At 40.8% G+C, this 21,918-nt stretch overlaps 1 protein-coding gene across 1 annotated transcript in view; it reads left to right on the top strand.

Moving 5' to 3' along the window:
- Positions 1-21,918, top strand: part of ptprz1 (protein tyrosine phosphatase, receptor type Z1) — an 88,679-nt gene that overhangs the window by 50,314 nt on the left and 16,447 nt on the right. The window contains exons 8-16 of the mRNA XM_022764558.1: positions 136-286; positions 3,781-3,965; positions 4,182-4,308; positions 7,425-7,465; positions 7,572-8,364; positions 14,673-14,811; positions 18,573-18,661; positions 19,186-19,271; positions 21,644-21,740. Coding sequence (XP_022620279.1) covers positions 136-286; positions 3,781-3,965; positions 4,182-4,308; positions 7,425-7,465; positions 7,572-8,364; positions 14,673-14,811; positions 18,573-18,661; positions 19,186-19,271; positions 21,644-21,740 — 1,708 coding nt within the window. The remainder of the gene's footprint in view (positions 1-135; positions 287-3,780; positions 3,966-4,181; positions 4,309-7,424; positions 7,466-7,571; positions 8,365-14,672; positions 14,812-18,572; positions 18,662-19,185; positions 19,272-21,643; positions 21,741-21,918) is intronic.

The following is a 21,918-nucleotide window of genomic DNA, read 5'->3' as shown; positions in this document are numbered from 1 at the left end:
TCAATCAGTGTGATTTTTATCCTCTCGGCTCAGTCTGACTCGGGAGCATCGTGTTGGTGTTTGCTGACGTTGTCTTGTTGTTGTTGTTGTCTTGTTGTTGTTGTTGTTGTTGTTGTCGTGGCTCCCTTGTTGCAGCTGGAGATGTTCTGCGAGGTGATGACGATGCAGCAGGCCGGCTACGTGATGCTGATGGACTACCTGCAGAACAACTACCGGGAGCAGCAGCAGCAGTTCATGGGGCAGGTGTTCTCGTCCTACACCGGCACCGAGGAGGTGCTCACGCCAGGTACGTCGTCCAGAGTCCTACACTTCACCGACGTCACAGTCAGACACGCAGCTTGTGAACAGGCTGACCGCTCGGGGGTTCCCGGGCTGTTGGAGGGCCCCACGAGGGCTGTCAAACTTTACTCCCCCTTAAACAACCAATGGATGATTTGCAACGACATCTCCGAAGCAGTGCCAACTATTTTCAGTAAAGCTGCACATAGATTTTTACATAGAGTTTAATCTAAAGACAATTAGATTAAACTAAACTGACTGTAACTTCCTGACCGACTGTTGCTCAGACTGTGTGACTGAGGTTTCATGAATAAAGCACTGGAATGAATTCACTAACTCAACAAAATCAAACCTAGACAGTAAAGTTGAGTCATTTTGAATAAAAACAGTTTGTCTTCAGGTGCGCCAATTCACAGCTTATTCACATATCTTTCAAACTTTTTGAAAGTGCTTTGAATAAGAGAGAAAGATATAAAAGAAACACAAGGTGATATAAAAAGATATAAATACTTGAGTAAAACTAAATGAAATAGAAGATAAAAATGCAACAAATTAAACAGTAAAATAAAAAATGACACTGCAGCTACAGTGCAGTGTCGTAAAACCCTGAACCCTGATGATAGCGTCTATATTCAACTCATACAATATAAAAATGCTTGTAATAGAATATAAAAATAGAATATAAAAAATATTTCTCATCTCTCGTGTTGTGGCATAAATTCTATTCAATTCTATTCAGTTGTAAAAACACCTTATGAAAACGGCTGTGAAAAACTTTTATACAAAGATCAATAATAATAATAATAATAATAATAATGATAATGATTAATTTATTGATTACTTTTCATAGAGGTGAATGTAGCTCAAAGTGTCTTACAGTAAAAATGAAATGGTACAATAAATAAAATAAGGGCGAATAAAAGGACGATGACATCAGACGATAGAAAGACAGTAGATGATAAATGAAAATAAAAACAGAAACCAGTACGAATGGTAAAATATGAGAGGATTAATTAAAAGCCAGATCAACTAAATAGGTTTCCTCAGCTGTGGTTTAAAAATGTTCAGCTGATGAACTCGTTAATACAACACCTCACCCGGCTGACCTCAGTCTGACTCCGGCGTGAAAACACAGGTTCATGCTAATTAAATGAAGCGTAAATGGATCAGACACAAGTGGATCACAAATGATGGAAATAAAAGAGAGAGAGAGAGATAAGAATAGAAATGCAGTGACCTAAATAAAACCTGAGTGACGGAGAGAGAGCGGGTCGACTTGGTTAACCATCGATTTCCACGCGGCTCGCTGGTCGTGCTCGATGATTAAAAGTGAATTGATCTGTGGGGTTTTGGGGAGGGATTGTTCTGACGATAGAGACCAGGGGATCGTTTGGTGTTTACAGTCTGAAGACTCTGTTAACACCTCAGACACTCCTCTGTCACATTTACCTGCAAGGCTGATTTTCTTTTATTGTCCTTCAAAGACAGTCAAACTAAATCTTTCCCCCGTCAACCTTCCTCCAACAGGAAGTCCTTGAGCAAACATTTTAACCTCAAATTGCTCTGGATGTAAACGGAAGTCGCTTTGGACAAAAGTGTCGAATGAAATGAGAAACACCAGAAAAAAACCTGAGTTGAAAAGAGAGGGCTGAAACATGAGACAGCTTCAGATACAGATGATGTTAAATGTGTAATTAGCACTTCTTTACTGGTTTGTTTGTTCATTAGTTACAGGTGTGACACTGTATACACAACTAAAACTGCAACAGCAAATCTGTTTGTTCATTTATGTGTATGTGTTATAAGAATAAAATAAATTCACAGACAGCGTTTTTGTTTTCCACCAGCAGCACAATCTCCATTAATAGTGACTCCAGCATCATTAAACTGTTTTATGGTTCTGCTCAGACTCTCACACATGTGGTCCAGATTTGGAAAAGATTCTGGTTAATCAGCTAATCTAAAAATGGTCAAAGAGGTGGGGCAAGTTTACGTTCACTCACCTGTCACTCAAAGCGGCCACACCTTGAATTATTCATAACTTTAAGCCTTAATAAAACAGTAAACAAGTGAGTTATATAATCAGTTGTAGCTCTAGAGACCAAAACAGTTTCTGTACCAGGCTGTAAACATGTTTATTTCTGCTGTAAAGTTGGACATTTTAACATGGGAGTCTATGGGGACTGACTCACTGTTGGAGCCAGACTCTAGTGGCCGTTAGAGGAACTGCAGGTTTAACCACGTCAGTGTTGATGCTTCGGAGGTTGCTGCTTGCCCTGAACATTATCCCGCCAGCGATGTTCCCACATTTGCTGTTGCACTTGTACAGAAACATGATTTCTCTAAGACAGTGTTGGATGTATTAATAGTGGACAGGGGCCCAGTGAGGCGACATATGAACAGGGTCCAGCTTTTTGTACGTAGATGTAGATTTTCTGTTCAGTCGGATGAAAGAGGCATCTGAACTTTTTAAGTGTCAGCTTGTATTTGAGGATCAGCTGAATCTTGTTAAGTCCAAATGAGGTCATGATGATATTTTAATTGTGGTTTCTCATCAGTGCTGTTAAACTGCTCTGAATCAAGGTGTCTGGTACAGTCTGTTCTCCTGGCTCGTTCTGCCCTCTAGTGGTTGAAGCTGCACTGCTTCAGTGTGTCCTCCTCCTCCTCCTCCTCCTCCTCCTCTTCCTCCTCTGAACCCACTCTATTTCTCTGAGACTGTTGAGTGGAGAACATGACACATAAAAGTGGTTCACACATGCTTGTACACGTGCAGATTTTATTGCCTGCGTCGCAGCTCTGATGTGTGGTAGCGTGACGTTTTCACTCTGATCCCTCAGAGAGGACAAAGGTCAGGGGGTGAAGGTGTGGGTGCAGCTCAGACATGTGTCAGGAGCTTCCTCTTGTCTATTGTCATCGATCCTCAGCCTTTTTCAAAAGAAAAAAAAATCTGTGTTAATCCCAGAGAGTGTCTGTCATCTGCATAATCTCCGTTAATCTCAGCTCTGACCCAGAATCATGACTCTTCAAAACAAAGACAGGAACCAGCCCCATCCGACTTCTACCTGTTTGTTCTGCTTTAACACATTTTTTTTTATTTTGAATAATTTTCTTTATTAATTCCCTGTTTTATATTTAGATTTAGAGAATGTGAATAAAGAGATTTAGCACTTTTTAGAATTATTTATCACTATTTCAAAGCTATTGTTGGCCACAGATCATAGGCTTGATGCCAGGTGACTTAACACGCCTCTGAAGTGTTATATCTGTTCTCCTTTTATATTCTGCTGCGTTCAAGGCCATGATTTACCTGAGGGATGTTCTGGTCTGTAGTAAACTTCCGTACCTACCCAGGGTTTTAGGTAAAACTCCTGTAACAATCAGCAGTTACAATGGGACAAGGAGCGAAAGTGATCAGGCGGGATTGATTAAAAAAAAAAAAAAATTGGGAATGTGGAAGTTTTCCAACCTTTTTTGAATTTATCTCGTCTGTGTTTCCGTCAGTCTGCAGTTCAGAGCCGGAGAACATCCAGGCGGCGCCCTACAACCTCAGCAGCCTGCTGGTGACGTGGGAGCGGCCGCGGGCGGTGTACGACGCCAGCATCGAGAAATACTCCGTCAGCTACGGACTGTCCAACGCAGAAAACTCTGTCCCCGCTGAATACCTGACCGACGGAGACCAGGATGTGGTGAGAGAGAGAGAGAGAGAGAGAGTCTATCACCTCTATCAGGCCTGAATTAGCAGCTGAGACCAAGTTACTCTCTGGAAAATAAAACTTTACTTAATTAAAAACTACTTTATTTTAAGACTTGCTAAGACTTTACTAAAAGCACACTGTGTACACTGTATGTAGTTTGTAGCTGTTGGTCTAAAACATCCTCCAATGTCTATGTCATTCCACCAGGGGGCGATACTCGATGATCTGTCAGCCAACACCAGCTACGTGGTCCAGGTTGTGGCGGTCTGCACTAACGGTCTGTACGGACGTGTGAGCGACCAGCTGACAGTCGTCATGCCCGCTGACGACCCTGGTAAGAGCGACCCTGCCCGAGACCAAGCGTAGAGTTCGGCAGACGAACCGTACAGATATTTCTTACTCTTCACTGCAGTTTTTCATTTTGTTTTAGAGTAGGGTTGAAATATGGAGCAATAAGATTTTTTTTATAAATGATTGAAGATTAATTCCCAGCAGGAAAACACACAAGAATTGTTTAAAAACAACAAACAAAGTCACGGTATTAATGGTGCACTAAATGAGCTGATAGTGTGTCATAATTATGATTTTTAGTTAAAAATATGAGCAATAGTAAGTCAAAATTGTAAATATGAATTTCAATTTAGTATCTTCAATTTAGAATTAAAGTTGTAGAAAATCAAAACTTTGACTTACTCTCATAATTTTAACTTAAAAAGTCAAAAATCAGACTCATAATTATGACTAAATATTACTGTAACTAAGAAAGTCCAACTCACAACTATTAACTTAAAATCTAGAAAACTTTGGCTTGTTTTCTGTTTGTTGTACGTTTTAATTTTGATAGAAAAAGGGAAAAGTTTTTATTTAGTGTCTCATTTTGGAGTAATATATTTGACATTTCTTTTCTCTAACAAACATTTTCATCCTCCCACTCTTCCTCCCTTCGAACCCTGAACGATACGAACAAAGTTTTGTTCTTTATCTCACTCCTCACCCTCCCTACGCTTCTCTCTGGGGTCTACCTATATATGTCCTCTGAGGATTTAATCACACACACATGCAGAGCTGTTGTTTGACTCGTCTTTTTCTGTGTTTTTAACTGTTTCATAAGTTTCTCTGTGAACTCTTCAAATGTGCTTTCTCTCTATATATTTCTATATTTCTAAGAAAAAAAAACCAACATGCTTGGTTTGGGGTCATTTCCTGTGTAACCTTCATGTCACATGGAGAGACAAAGCCTCCATCTGTGTTTTGTTTTCACTTTGTGGCGTCCATTCCTTCTGCATCTCACAGTAAGAGAAATGTTTGCATGTTTGCAGCAGCATTTTGTGTAACGTGGATTGGAATGACAATCACAACAACGTTGTATTATAACTTTATATTAAATAAACTAATATGTCTTGTAACAAAGAAAAAATAATCCCCTGCATCCTATTTCAGTGTCAGTTTGCATGAATGAGTTATATTCTGCATCATCCAGTAGGTTTACGTGACTGAATTGAATGCGACACCATTGTCTGGTTAAACTAACGGTAAACTACACTGAGATAAGCTACAGTCACATCTGAGCTGCGCCTAAAATGACTCATTTTGATTATAAAGATGTTTTAAGTTTGTTACCATGTATTCCACAAAAGTAATGTTGTGAAATAACACGCATGAGGCAGCATGATGGGCGCTGAAAAAGGCTTCTGCTTTTCGAAATGTTCGTAGAGATCATAACGTTAGCTTAATGCTGCACCGACTCGGTTAGCTTAATGTTAAAGCTAGCTAGGTCTACGTTTGTAACTATTAGCCAATTAAACTGTAGGTTAATCAACAGAAAATTGATTTTGAAATGTTTACATACAAAAATTGTATCACCTTTGCTTGTTTCAGCTGCTGAATCTGCAGTTTTTTTCCTGATTCATATCAATATATCCATTAGCAACTTTTGCTTTTAGACAAAATAATTACTTAAAATAATTTTTGAATTATCAGCATTTTTAGTTAATAAGTATTAATGAATTACTTTCAGGTGTAGTTGTGATTGTGAGGTAATTTTATGACCCAGAAAAAAAAATCTAAATAATTAGATTCAGGAAAATTCTTCTGTTGGTGTGTGATGAAGTGATTATGTGCTTTTTACACCAATCAAAACAATTCAACAAAGCAACTAAAGATAAATTTTCCTATCACTTAACCTATCAAATATATCACATTTATGATTAATCAGATAGATTTATTAAATGTCACTGTCAAAAGTAATTCCTATTGAGCCCATAGATTTATCTTAAAATTAAAATAATTTAATTAATGATATGAAAGAAAGAAAATCATGCAAATTTTAGCAGTTTGAATCTGTAAATGTTTTAATTTCATTTGATAACTGGCTAAAAGTATTAATTCTAAAGTCAAAGTAGAGTAAAAGTTTAATTAACTTTCTGTTGATTGACTAATCAGTTAATTGACTAGTCTTTTCCTGTAATTTTTTTTATTTAATTCATGCCGTGCTTCTTATCAGATATAGCTCAACAAGAGCGATCCATTGACAGATGAAAGTTTTGTTTTCAACCAAAATGTCCCTCAGTCATCTCCTTCAAACCCAGTTCATTAAACTTGTAAAACCTCATCTCATGCTTCACAAGCCAGTTTGATCTGGTCTCCATGATGTGTCACTTAGCCTCAGACAGGTAAGAGCCACACCTGCCCCCCGACATGCCCGCTGTGTGCTGTGCGTCTGAGCTCGCTCAGTGTATGTGGCATTTGCAGACTCTTGTTTGTGAGTTTGTTTTATCCCTCTTTGGTGACGGACGGGCTGAGTTTGAAAACCAAAACAACTTCAGAGGAAGGTGGCTGAATGTTTTCAGTTCAGATTCCTTCCCTTGGCTCGTCTGGTTTGATAAGGAGGATGAAACAGGAAAATTGATTAGTTGCAAATGCTTTTTGTTCGAGGTTTTCTGTGTTTGCTTGTGTCTTTGGGGGAACCCATGCATGAAATTCCAAATGTGCCTGATGTGTTGCATGCAAGTGTTCATCCCCATTTGGTTTATTTTCGTTATCTTAAAGCGAACATACTGCTTAAGGTGGTGTGTACAACCTTTTCCCTTCTTTTCCACTTTCTCCTTCTGACCTTTTCACACATTTACATCCATCAAGAGAGAGAGATTTTTCTGAAGCTTCCAGAAACACAGTGTCCCACATTTTCTTGCCTTTTCCTCTCCGTGATGTTCTCCTCACATTGTTTTCAAATTGTTTTACGCTTTTGTCACATTTCTGTTTTTTTGTTTGTTTGTTTGTTTTTTTTGGACATTTTCAACCCCTAGGAAATGAACCAACATAAATACAACCCAGAGAATTGTAATGACAAACCAGACAAAAGTTTAAACTGTTGTTGTCCATGACTTTGACATTTGAAGACTTATTTTAGTCCTTGAAGAACTAATGATGTAATGATGTGCCTTTTTCCAGAAAATGCATTGGATCCAGATTCAGATGAATTTGATGAGGAGGTAAGGGAATGTTTATTTTTCGTCAAAAAATGTTTAATGTTGTCGTTTAGTTCCTATATTATCACTGTTATTTATTTCTGTCTGTAAATCTTTCTGTCACCAACAGGGCAACTATGAACCCGATATAAATGAACCTGTCCAAACCGAGGATTATGATCTTCTCTTGAATCCTACACACTCCCCGAAAACCATGACTACCGGATCACCTCTTTTACCTCTACCTGACATCAGAACCACAACAGCAGCGTGGGGTAAAAGAAGAACCAGCACTGATCCGGTTCCCCCAGTCAGATCCACTCAGTCTGATCAAATCCTGAGTCATTCGGAGGAGGCGGGACGTCGCAGTACCTCCACACAGCCACCAGAGGTCACCCTGTCACAAGAAACCAGCGGAGATGTTGACTTCAGTGGCAACGCTCCCTTTTACTCCACAGCAACAAGCACAACCAAGGAATTCTCCATCTTCACTTCCACTACTCCTTTTTACCCCAATACAGAGACAGATGGCGTTCTCAGAGGCGTCAGTCCAAAAGGTGTTGTTAGTACCACCACTCCGACGTTCACCAGTGCAAAGACAAAAGGTGGAAAAGTTATTTCTTCACACAGCAGCACCACAGCTACAGTGAGGTCTCGCACCGGTGACACGAGCAGCACAGCAACATCATCGACCTTCATCCAGGCTGAGACCGACCGAGGCCTGGCGAGTCCCATAAACGAAGACGGCAGCTCTGAACGCGGAGGTCTTCCAGCGATCCAAACTTCGACCTCCCAACCTTCCTCCCCGAGTGACGCTGTCCCAAGTAGTCCCACGAGTCCCAGCGTGCCTCATTTTTCGTCCGCCGCGACCTCTGTCCGGTTGGGTGCTGTTCTCTTGCAGACCACGAAGCCGGTGTCCAACGGTGAGCGCCCCTCTGTCCTCCCCTCCTCTTCCTCCTCCTCCTACGCCTCCTCCCCTCTGTGTGACACCGCGGACCCCGACACCGCCCCCTCCGCTTGCCTGCATGACCCTCCCTCCTCACCTTGGCCTATGTTGTCCGCCTCTGCATCGGACTCCTCCCAGCATGCCGCTACCGCACCGCTGTCTAGCAAAGACCCAGCTTCTCCTCCAACCCCCACACTCGCTGCCTCCACCCTGCCTCACCTCCCTCACCCCTCGCACCCCCTGTCTGGTTGGGAGACTGACCCCATCTCCCGCGGTGTCGTGTTCGATGATACTGGTAGCGATGGTGATTTGTTGTCTGGTTCTCCGTCTTTGTCGGTTTCTTCAGGTCACCCTTTAGTGTTTAGCGATACCCCTCCCCTCCAAACAATGCCAGATCCGTCTGGCACCGCTGTCGCTGCCGAGCTGTCCCAATCCTCCTGGGATCCGTCGCTCTCTACAGTCTCCCTGTCTCTCAGCCCCACCCTGCAGCCCTCGGTTCTCCTTTCTAGTGACTTCACCCTCTCTGGTGCAACACCGGGCTTATCCCACTCTTTCTCCGCTGGGTTTGAGGACTCGAGGTACGCCAAAGGGAGCTCAATAGAATCTTTTCTCCCAGAGGTCAGCGGTGACGGGTTGCTGTTAGCTAGCGATGTGGAAACCATGTGCGGCTGTTCTCTGGAGCCGTCGGCGTCCTCGTCCTGGTTGCATGCCTCTCCTCATGTCCCCCTGCCGTCCTCAGCCTGGGACTCTGCTAGCTTAGAGCTTTACTCGAGTGTTGGCTTCCCTTCGTCCTTTGGTGTTGGTATACACGGCGTTCACGCTGTATCTGTGGCGGGTTCTGATGGTCTCTCCTTAGACCAACCTCTGCTCTCTCATAGCGCTATCTCTCCGTCATCGTCCTCTCTACACCCCCACCTTCTCCAAGCCACCCATAGTGACCTGCCCATTTCTGTTGCAGCCACAGCGTCTGGCGTCAGGGATCCCTGGTTCTTGGCGTCAGATGGGAACTCCGCCCTCCCTTCCTCTCCCACAGCATCCCCCTTCACCCCCACCCCCGAGGGACAGGTGTTAGACACTAGCAGCAGTGCATCTGGTTCGGCCCTGTTCCTTGACCCCCAGGAGGGCGTAGATCAGGAGTGGGACAGGGTTCAAACCTCGGCCTCGGGGGATAGCGCACTCCCTTATTCGACCAAAGTCACGAACAGCGAGTCTGGCCAGACCCCAGATGATTCGGACGACCACTCCTCAGCGTTCTATTTTGAAAGCGAGAGCGGCAGTGCTATGACCTCTGAGGTAGGAAGCACCGCAGCTCCAGTCACTACGGCGGTAACCTCGGCTTCACCCTGGTCGCTGGGTGGGGAGGAGGAGAGCGGCTCAGGGCAGGGTGAAAGCCTGTACGACAACGAGACGTCCTCTGACTTCAGTATCTCCGAGCGCATGGAAAGAGAGTCGGAGGAAGAGGACCCAGTCGCAGGTAAAATCGCCGTCCGTGTTGGGGGAAAAAGCTGCATTACATCTGCACAATGCCAAGGGATCAGGAGAGAGTTCTGGACATCCGAACGATGACTAATCCACCATCTGTCAACAACAAAACTACATTTCATTTTCTTTTTTCATTTTTGTCTGTGAAAGCGAAAGTAACAGGATCCCATAACGCAGATCAATCACGTACCATTAATCCATCCATTTTGTAAACCGTCTGTTCTGTTTTATGAAGAGCTGGAGCCGATCCCAGCATGCATTTGGTGAGAGGTCCGGTAGGGGCACAATGATCAGGATGCCATGTCTGTCGCTAAAATGTAAACTAGACCGATCCGTAGGTTCAAACAAGATGCAACTCTCCAGTAACAAGTAACTAAATATTTTCCAGAGGATAGAAAGAAAAGCAAACATGGCTGGACAAAACAAAAGGATATAAAGCATCAGGGAAAATCAGAGACATCGCTAAATAGTAAAAGTCTAAAATCGGCCAGTGAGGGGAGTCATATAACTTGTAATTTATCACATTTATAAGGTGAAAAGTAGTTGGGAAGAACTCTATCCAAGCCCAGTATTTACCTGGGGGTATTTATAGTTAAATAGACCTGAGATCTGCTCTGGTGATCAGTGGTTTTAAATGCGAGAAGAGAAGTGATAAACTGAGGCAGCACCACAATTAAGGCAGCTTCTTTATTACAAGAAAGCAAAATGGTTTTTATTTATGTTTCTGATGTGTTCAAGCAGATAGAACAATGTCCAAAATTCTCAATCACAATTTGAGAAACAGATTTACTCTGGCCAGATGTTACTTGATGTGGCCAGCAGAGTGCAGCAGAGCTCTTTAAAGCTGCTGCCGAATCAGACACCGTCCACAACTATACCGTGTCCGACTACACTGCATTTTAAATGATTTACAATCCTAAGTAAACGGATCAATTCATGAGGCTTTCGGCAATTTCTTTAATTACAGATTTTTTTTTTTTAAGTGTCTAATTTATCTGAATAAAACCCGCTTCTGCTATCAACCTAGTGGCAGAACAGATCAGATTTGAGGCTTTTAAAGAACCATTCAGGTGAATTTGCCCGCTGTACCTCATTAACAAGAAATCACGTATACTTCACAGAACCTGTGGATGTTTTATAAGGGATACAGGTTTGGATTGATAATGATTTTTAGACTGGGAATCGACTGGGGAAGAATATTCGGGTGGTTTTGCCACATTAACAACAAATCACCACATCAGTTTGCACACCGACTTCCTTCCCTCTGATTATATTGAGTTAATTTATACGAAAATAAACTTGCAGAGAGTTAAAACTTGCTGCAGGTAGATAATACATCAAAATCAACAACAATCTGCCCTCTTGTTTGTGTAGTTTTTTAAATTTGCGTGTTAATACTTGCTTAAAAACTCGTTGAGATAGTGCATTCAAGGACGCTCTGAGTTTTGAGTGTTTTCTGAATGAAACATCCAAATTAATACTTAAAATTTTTATTATTGTGTTTTTCTTTTTTTTTTTTTGTTATTTTTGTTTGTGTTAACTTGTTGTTTGGCCCTCTATGCCGGATGCCGTACTCTTGGGCAAGTTGTGTTTGTCAAAAGCACCATTTAAAAGACAATTAGCAAAAGTTTTTCAAGTGGTCACAGCAACAAGACAAACACAACTTTGACAAATTGAAATTAAACGTACGTTATGGATTATCTGTCTGCAGCAAAATTTCAAGTCTCTTTAAGTTAATTCTTAATCTGTTGTATGAAAGGTAAAGCCCTTTGAGGCAAAGTTGTGATCAGGCGTATTAATTAAACGTCACTGGGTCTTTGTCAAGGCGGAAACAATAAAACTCTTACTCTTTACTTTTCTATCTGTGAACAACGCCCAGAAGTAACAATGGCAAACATGATGAAATAATAACAGTATTATCATAAAACGACAATGGGAAAGAAATTACATTATTCCAAGACATATTCATCGAAAGAAGGTCGCCCTTAACAGTAAGGACAATTACGAGAGTTGCTTATATAATCTATTTCCTCTGATTGTAAACCGGTTCAAACACAGAGACCGTCCTTTAGAATATGACTGTATCTTTCCCAGTGTATTTCCATATCGGTGCCCCTGACATTCTGACAGGCAGATGTACAGTAACAGAACTCCATCCTTCATCATTTAGTTCAACTTCAGCATTTAATCTAAAAATCTTTTCACGGGGAGTAGAAGGTTTGTGTCCTTAATTCTCGTCAGATCATCTTTGAGTCACTTTTGTCTCTCTTAGTCTCTTTACCAAAAACCAATAACCTTTTCCATCTTCTGTCCGGCTTTTTCTTTCCGTCGCCCCATTATCATCGTCCATGTGTCCGAGGTTTTTGAGAGGCAGACATTTGGATATTGCATGGATGACTGAATGAATGGGTTTTACTCTGAGTATGCACAGAGTAGAAAGCACACAACAGACTCTTTATGACCTGGTCAACAGGGCAGACCCAGCCATTCATGGCTGAACTGAGTCAGTTTGTGCAGAAGAGTTACAGTACTGACAAACAGCCTCCTAGTCAAGGTTAATCCACACTAGTGTTTTCCTTACTGGTTATCAGACAGATAAAGGGAGGATTCAGCAACAGCAGCTCTGGAGGTCAGGTTCAGCTGTCAGGTTTTCATTTTTTCTGTTATTCAAAGTTACATTTATGCTGCTTGATTGACTCCAGCTCAGCTTTGTTTGTGTGCTGCTGCAGTTTGATGAATATGTTCTCGCTTGATCTGTGATGGACTTTTGATTATGAGCCTTTGTGCGTCTCTGTGTTTCTTTCAAGTGGTTTGGCAGGTGGTTTGAATGTGATGAGTTTTGTGTTTGTGCAGCAGACGGCTGAATGTGAATGGTGGTACATTGTGTTTCAGTGCCGGGCTGTTAACACGGTTCATGTTTCTCTCTGAAGTGTATTATTAGAGATCTGAGAGTGTTGGAGTTTTAGTTCTGCAGATGGTTCAAGGAGGCCAAGCTGCTCTGGAGGCAGGAATAAGCTCAGTCGTAGAGTTTAACCTGAGTCATCTGAGGGGCCTTTAGCTTCTTGTACATTTAGGTTTTTTCGCACCAGGGACGACTTTATTTTTGGACACATCAAGAGAACAGATGAAATTTATGGACATTGGGCCTCATTCACCAACCATTCTTAAGTAGGAATTTCTTCTTTAAACACACTTACTACGACGATTCTGACATTCACCAGTGTTTTCTTATTTGGGATTTTTTTGTTAGGTAAGAACAGAATCTACGCTCACTCAAGAGCACTCTTACGCGAATATGAGTGCTGACATGTTTGAGCAAAATGAGCTGCAGCAGTACCTCCACTCCAGAACCACTAAAGTTCCTTTTGCGTTTTGATTCTGTCTTGAGATTTTTCATTTTGGTATTTTCTCAACTTTCCCTTACGGTATCTCTTTGTGACTTCTGCACACGACCCTTCAGTCTCATTCTAATTAGGGCACACTTTCAATTTACGAGGAGATTGGAGTTCATCAATCTAAGAGCACAGGTGCGCACAATTCACAAAACTCCTCTATCTTAATAAAGAAAATACTTAAGAAGATATTGGTGAATGAGGCCTATTGTGATCTCAGTCAGGAGTCATATAAGAAGTTGCTCCGCTATGTTTTTGAGGAGCACTGGTTTGACGGTGTCTCAAAAACAACTCCTTGTTTTCTGCTCCATAGCAAGAGGTGATACTAACCCTAACCCAGTTTCTCAAGAACTTGTTGATGTTGGTCTAATTCTTCTGTAGACTTCCATCTCTCAATCCAATGAAGGTTGCATCCAAACTATATTAATTCCAGTTTATTAAGACTCAGCTCTTATTTTTGGCATTATTGGATTTGTTATATAGAAGACGCTTTTAATCACCAACACTCTGAAGTGGTAGAAGAGAAGGAAACTAGTATCTTATTATGACGTTGCGCTACTGAAACGCTACCAACACTATCAATGCCGAGTTCAGTAATGCACAGAAAAATAATTCATTAACATTCATATTTTCAACAATTAGACAAGACAGACATTTTTATTATTAGTCATCTCTAACATCCGAGAGCTATATGACATGTCTGAACAGTTAGCTAAAATACTAGGAAGTGGTTGAAATGGTTAGCTAACATTAAGTAATACATAAATGAAGTAAATAGCTAATAGATAAGTGGTTGAATTAGATAGATAGATAGATACTTTATGTTTTTTATTTAATTGGGTAGCTAACAGTATTGGATAAATATTGAAGTAGCTGAAAGGGAAAATGAATTAAATACATGAGATATTCAATAAAGCTAAAAGTAAAGGATAAATGGTTGAATTGTCCAGATTCAGCCACTCCAAGTGGAAGTAATATAAATCCACACTTGACCAAGTCGACCTAAACATCATCAGTTCAAGTGTATGATGTGTACATCAGTGCAGCAATATCCACTTTTATATAATTAACAGTGTTAAATAACGTCCAGTTTAAAATCAAATGAACACATTTGGAACATAGGTTGGTGTGAATGAAAGGGTACTTTACTTTATCTGACGTGGCTGTGGGGTTACATCGCACAAAAAAGGCTGGGAGCCACCGGTGGACCACATGTGTCTGGGACTCCGCCAACTCAGGTTTGATGAATTAAATCTGCAGCCAGAGCAGCTTTGCCTCTGAGACACACGGAGACGATAAACCTGCGGCGTGCAGCAGAACGAGTGATGCCTCTGATTTTTATTCCCTCGCTCTGCACTAGTTTTACTTCCTGTCTTCTGCCGGTCCCCCCCCCCCCCCCACCACCCTCCAGACGCCAGTAACAGCAGCCACGAGTCGAGGGTCGGCTCGATCCGGGAAAGAGAGAGGAAGGCTGTGGTTCCCCTGGCCGTCATCTCCACCCTCACCTTCGTCGGCCTCATCGTCCTCGTCAGCATCCTCGTCTACTGGAGGTCAGTACGGCTCGGGCGTCTTATTATGGCGTAAATGATTCCAAACAGTTGCCTGTTTATATATTATATCGACACACTGGTAGCGTAGTGATAATCCGTGCGAGGTATATCAGAGGTTTCAGAAGGAGGTGGTCTGGGATCAGTTTGACTCAAACTGCGGTACAGCCTGTTACAATGAACACTGATGCACGTGGGTCATAACGACATGAGAGTCAAGAAAACGGGCGATACGGCGCCTCGTTCGTACAAAGCCCAACCTGACACCACATGATGTTTGGGCCAGAGGGTAGTGGATGAGGGATGCTTGTTCTTCGCAACGCTTGCAGTGGGTGGTCACACTCACATTCAGTCAGGTGTTCGGGGGCAGGCGGAGGTGGGACATTTTCACATCTAATTTTCACGCCTTCTCTGCGGCGACAGCTTGATATCTCAGGGAGGCCTTGAGGGAATTTCTTCAAATTCGACTGAAATGTCCAGTTGGACTCGAGAACAAACTGATTTTGGTGGTTAAAGGTCAAAGGTCAAGGTCACGTGACCTCACAAAACATTTCTGAACACAGTATCTCAGGAACTCCTTTCAAAACTCTTCAAATTTTGCACAAATGTTCACTTGGACTGAAGGAGGACCTGATTAAATTTTAGTGGTTAAAGGTCAAAAGTGAAGACTTCACACCAACGGCTGATATTTTATATGATTCTGGACAAACAAGGATGTGACCTGTGCAGTACACACACACACACAGAGAGAACGACAATAACAGCTTTTAAAAATTTAAAAGAATATAATTTAAGGTTTGTTTGATGATGTAACTTGAAATTGAATAAGATCAGATCAACCAGAGAGAAACAGCAGCTCAATCAAGCAACTGAGAAGCTTAGATTTATCTGTAAACAAAATATTTATATCCAGAGTTAGTAGCCGGGTTTCCATTTCAGTTTTGTGCAAAATAGAAATTATTTTTTTAAGTCGACAAAAACACAATAGTTTGTGTTTCCATTGAGTGATGTTGTTCTGCTAAAGCAGGTAAATGTGATGCGAGCGTATGCATTCGAGTTTGTTCGAAATTCTTTAACTCCTCCCATCTTCCTGTGGAGGCTCAAAACTTTAATATCATCGTACAAAATGAAGAACTTCCTGTTTTTTTATCACTGGTTTCTGTCTTTATAGGGGTAAATAATCTAATCCGGTCTTTTTAAAAACACACAGCCCTGCAGCTCCCTCATATCATATAATATGTGGAGGGGGAGAGAACTGGCCAGACGACTGTCATATATGTCTGGAGATCTTAATCTTCTCGTACACGAGCTCAGTCTTGTTCTTACATTGTGCTGAGTGTTTTTATTTGTGTGTGTGTGTGTGTGTGTGTGTGTGTGTGTGTGTGTTTGCCCACCAACATCCCCCTCACTGACATTACCTCCTGTGTAGTGTTGTTGATGCGGCCGCCCGCGGACTGAATGACAGTTTTGATTCCTCTGGTTTTACCTTGAGAGATGCTGTTTTTTTTTAATTGTTTTTCTTTCTTTTTTTTATTGAGATGTATGAAATACTGGATTTAGAGCAACATGTTTCGTTGAGAATAGTTTAAAAGTCTTTTTTTTTTTCTAGAGCATAAACCTAAAAGTTTATTTTCTTCTTGTGCTGAAAACATTTTTTCGTTATGTGGTAGTAAAAAAAAAAAAAAAAAACCCTCCCGCCTCCTCAGACCGTGAAATAACCAACCTCAGAAGTCCGATCAAGGACACGCTGTCAAACGCAGTGTAAAGACTTTTAGTCATGTTTTTCACAGACTGCACATTTCTCATCTGCTGTGCCGGAGGCTCAACATATTGTTCTTGTTTTGCAGCCATCCTTGTTGTTGTATCTCCAAGATTGAGCAGTGCTAAGCTGGTAATAATCTGAGGAGCAGGGGGATTAATCCTCAGTGAAGGATGTACCTTGGCCGCAGCGCTGCGAGCGTCCACTCAGCCGAGAGCGTCCAGAGAGGGTCGGGGGATAGAAAAGGACATCCGCCTGATTATGTCAGACAGAGGGAATCGTGTCAGCGTCTTGTAGAGTGAGCGGCAGGAGGCCAAACTGCACTAATCCTGCTGTCGTTGTGTCCTTTTTCTTACCCTCGTGACAACATGGTGCTCATTTGGACACTGCTGCTGTGCATTTTAGGTCAAGCAGTTTGAGGGGATTCTGGTCAACGGTACAAGTTTACAACAAGAGGAGAGATGCACCGTTTTAAAGGGCGTCTGATCAAATCCAACTTCATTTATGTAGCAGCTTTCTGTCCAGGACACATGGATACGTCCCTCTGTGTAAAGTGACTCTTAATATTCCTGGAGCTCAGTTAAGACACACAGAACGAGTAACATGACTACAAAGAGATTCAAACCGACCACAAAAACACACAAATAACCAGAAAGAGACACAAAATGGCCTCTAAAAGACATTAAACAACGACAGAGAGACACAAAACGACCACAAAGGGACTCAAAACAACTAAAACACACAAAACAACCATGAAGAGACACAAACAGTCTGGACCAACCGACATTAGCATGAGGCTAATGAGGCTAAAAGCTAAACAGTTAGGACTAACAGGTCTTAAACTCTCAGGGCTCCATTTTGGTCTCATGCTCAGCTTCGCAAGATAAATGAACAGAAGTTTATTAAGATTTAAGAGTTTTTAAGTCTGAGCGAAGCATTTTAAGATCCACTGCAACAGCCGTTGACAAAGAACTGGTTCAGGCTCCAAAGTGTAGTTCCCTCTACATGCTTTATTTTCAGTTTTTTTTTATACTAAAATGAACGAGTCAAAATAAAAGAATATACATTTCTACCATGTTTGTGCCTCTGTAACTTTTGGTTCTGTGTCTCTCTTACTCAGTCTGACTTTAAATTTAAAGTGTTTCCTTTCAAAGGAGACCAGGGCCATGACTGTGAGCGGAAGGGTTGAAGAACAGGAACCTTTTTTATTTTGAGTACGTTATTTTCGGCCTTGTGCACAAAAATGGTGGAGTTTGACAAAAGGTTAAATTAAATACAAGTATAATCAATGGGATTTAACTTGTGTAGGAGACGAGGAGTCAGAAACTGCAGAAACCACATGAATCAAAATCCAACACTCAGCTGATGAATAACGAACTGTGAGAATAAGTGTTTGTGTGTCTCAGAGCAGTTTCTCCAAAGCATCCATCTTTAATCTCAGAGCTTTTTCTCTGTGTGTGTGTGTGTGTGTGTGTGTTTGTGTGTGTGTGTGTGTGTGTGTCGTATATAATCCCTGATGCCCATTTCTGGCCGGAGACAACACAGGTTCATCAGAGGCGATCTCATCCGTTTAAAAACGTGTCATGGATTAACAGAACATCTTTTTCCCTGTGTTTTTGGGAAGATTACCCTGTGTTCTCCAGAATCTGGGCTAACGCAGAGACACACGAAAACAAAAGCATCTTCAGTTTGTCAGAATCGGTGCTGTGTCGTCTGTCTTTTGTTTTCCTGCCCCAACAAAACTCTTTTATTCAGTGTTTGTGTTTAATGTTTCAGCCGTGTTTTCTACACAATATATTTGTCTTTACTTTAATAACTTTCCCTGATGATAAGAGTTAGTTTTTCTATATGTATGTTAAACAATAAACAATATTTTTCTTAAATTTTTGTCATATTTCTAGTATGGATCATTGGAAATGGTGCATTTATTTCATAAACACATCCAAGGAACACCTGATGTTAAATAAAAGATCTTTTTCATCAGCTGTGTGTGTTTTGTCGACAGGACGTGTTTTCAGACGGCTCACTTCTACATCGACGACAGCTCATCGCCCAGAGTCATCGCTGCCCCGTCCACAGCTGCATTAACATCTGGTAACACGCACTGACATTTCCCAAACCACCTTAATCTAAACTTAAAACCTGTAACCTAAACCCTGAAACCAAGTCCAAACCCTAAAAAGAAAGGGGGAGACTTACTAAAAAAAAAAAAGATCCTCTCTTTTCTAAAATTTTTAAAAATGCCCTTTCTTTCCAAAAATTTACTGTCTTTCGAAACTTTTCCTCACTCAAGGGGTAAAATTAAAACTTCACAACAGAAGGGTCCCAATTTTTCTAAAATGTCCATTCTGTCCAAAAATGTTCTCATTTTATGTATTGCACTTCCTAAATTTTGTAAAGATGTCCCCTCCCCCTAAAATGTCTCAAATTTATAAAAATGTTTTCTCTTTCCAAAAATGTTCAAAAATTACTGTATTTCAAAAAAAATTTCCTCATTCAAGGGGTAAAATTCAAATTTTACAAAAACTTTTCTAAACTTTCTTTAGTTTATTTTTTCTAACAGAAGTGTCCTAATATTTCTAAAATGTCCTTACTGTCCAAAATGTCCTGTCTTGTAGATGAGCAGACGGCTTTTCCAGTGCGGGACTACGTCAAACATGTCGCTGAACTCCACGACACTCAGGGCTTCCAGCGAGAGTTTGAGGTATAAAAACAGGAATATTTAAAATTTAAGATTTCTTTTTTGGCTAATGTTTCTTTTACAGTCTGACTGTGGTGTGTGTGTGTGTGTGTGTGTGTGTGCGTGCGTGCGTGTGTGTGTGCGCGCGTGCGTGCGTTTGTGTGTTGATGATTGCCGTCAGGTTGTCTGCATGCTGCTTGAAAACCTGTGATGATATCACATTTACTGGCTTGACGCAGGGCAGCAACATTACATGATTGTTTTTAATTAATTATAATAATATTGATAATAATGATCATCAGTTGGAGGTTGGAGTGTTGTGGCCCCGGTTCAGCTTTTTGTGAGGAGCCTCCATTCATTGATGTGAGCACTGAGTCAGTTGTCTTTTATCTGTCGACCTTCAGTTAACAGGCTCCAGACCTCAAAGACTTCATGACTCCAGTCGCTTAATGAATCAAAGCTCCATTTTGTTTTGTTCTCAAACTGCCACTAAAGGAAAAACCAACACAAAGACGACAACTCTATAGAGGCCTAGAGGTGACAAAAATAAATATTGGCATTTGTTTTGTCATAATTACTTTCCTAATGTCATTGGGAAATGTTATTTCTAAAGTCATTTAACGTGATGCTGATTATATCTATTCTTTTAAAAGTGGTGAAAACATTTTCACCTTTGCAAGAAAGTGTTTTAATATAAAGATTTCTACCATTTTCCCATGTGGCTGGAACCATCACTGTTAAAGTGCATTGAAAGGTTCGTCCAAAAAAATTTCAAAACAGACCTTTTCTTTTTAAGAACAGTGTATGGCTCACACGACCTCGCTCTCCTCCATCACAGACAAAATTATAAAAGTAGAGGTTTTCCTCCAATTACTGCAGTAACGGGATCAAAGGGAAATTGTCACCAAAGTAAAAGCACCAACATTGAAGAAAAGAAGATGAGGCAAAATAGAAACTTTGAAAAAATATCTTCAGTTCCTGAAATTTTTATAGAAATATTCTCTGGTAACCAAAGTGAGGTGGCAAGTCTACAATTTTCAGAAATCCTGCTGGACATTGTTGCTTAAAAAACGACTTAAAACAACTATTCATTAAATTGTCAAAATTATTGCAGAGTCATTGTCTGTCGACCAACTAAATGGTTAATTAACTGATTGTTTAAGCTTTAAAATCAGATAAAGGAAGGATGAAAAACGAAAACGGCATGCAGGATGGAAAAAGACCTAAAGTTGAAGTAAAAACTGAAGTAAAGAGTAGAAACTGAGAAAGAGAGAAATTCATTTACAGGTTGTTTCTTTAAGACTTTAGATAATGTCTAAAAGTTGAAACAAGGCTGTTTTTATAAAAGCTGACATCTTGGAGATACGAGGGTTGTTTAAGTACAATATTTCCGCCTGAAAGGAAGTGGAGGGTGTCATACAACTGTGAATATTAAATCTTTTACATCATGTTTTATTTGGGTTGATTTTCCCTTTGTGTTGGCAGTAGCATGAACTGTAACTGTGAGATGAATTTGTGTGCTCTTTTTAGTGTGTTGTTTTTTTTTGTGTGTGTGTGTGTGTGTTGTCTTGTAATTTGTATTTTTGCACCTCTTTGGTTGACTGTGTTGTCACGGAAACGTCGTGGCTGCCTGCTGCTTCCTCACCCTCATCATTAGATACTGAAGGAGAGCTACGAGGTAAGACGCTCTCCTCCTGACGTCTTTATTCACCGACGGACGCTGCCGTACACGACGTAGCTGTGCTTCTGTCTCGTCTTGTAACGCAACGTGTTGTTGTTAACGTGCATGGATGTAGTGGAAGAAGTCATGGATGTATTATAATATTTTGCTATTATTTCCCTGAATCATTAAAACATTTATTTTTCAAAGTTAAGGCTAAAAAATGTTGAATATTAAGTCTTAAATTTTAAGACTCATGAGAAATCACATCGACCCACAGATTTATTTTTAAATATTTAAATAGAGTTGTTCTTCGGTCCCCAAGCTAATTTTTTACCTTATTTTATAGTCTTCTATAGGGTGTTGTTTATAGAATATCAGTAAATAGTTAAAAAGGCCAGTTAAAATTTCCCACAGACTGAAAGTGACTATGAATTTTAATTTTATGTTGCAGTACTGTTGTTGGCCACTAGGAAAAAAGCTACTCTCTTAATAGTCTGTGGAAGAAGCAGTGATAAAATTATTTACTCGAAAATTGGAAAATAACATTACAAGTGTTCTGCAGTCAGATTTATAACATATTTTAGATAGTTTTAATTAAATTTGTGGAGGTTTTAAAATCTCTGCCTTTGAGATTTCTACTACTCTCCCAATATATTGTTTAGGATGTAATTGTGTGTGTGCGTGCGTGTGTGTGTCTGTGTGTGTGTGTGTGTGTGTGTGTGTGTGTGTTCAGGAGGTGCAGGAGTGCACTGTGGACATGGGGATGACCACTGACAGCTCCAACCATCCTGACAACAAGACTAAGAACAGATACAGCAACATCCTGGCCTGTGAGTACACTTTATACAGACAGACAGACAGACAGACAGACAGACAGACAGACAGACAGACAGACAGACAGACAGACAGACAGACAGATAGATAGATAGATAGATAGATAGATAGATAGATAGATAGATAGATAGATAGATAGATAGATAGATAGATAGATAGATAGATAGATACAAT

This window comes from Seriola dumerili, unplaced genomic scaffold (assembly GCF_002260705.1).
Source record: "Seriola dumerili isolate Sdu_G_001 unplaced genomic scaffold, Sdu_1.0 BDQW01000550.1, whole genome shotgun sequence".
In the NCBI taxonomy this organism is placed as follows: Eukaryota; Metazoa; Chordata; class Actinopteri; order Carangiformes; family Carangidae; genus Seriola; species Seriola dumerili.
This window is presented reverse-complemented; position numbering and strand designations above follow the sequence as displayed.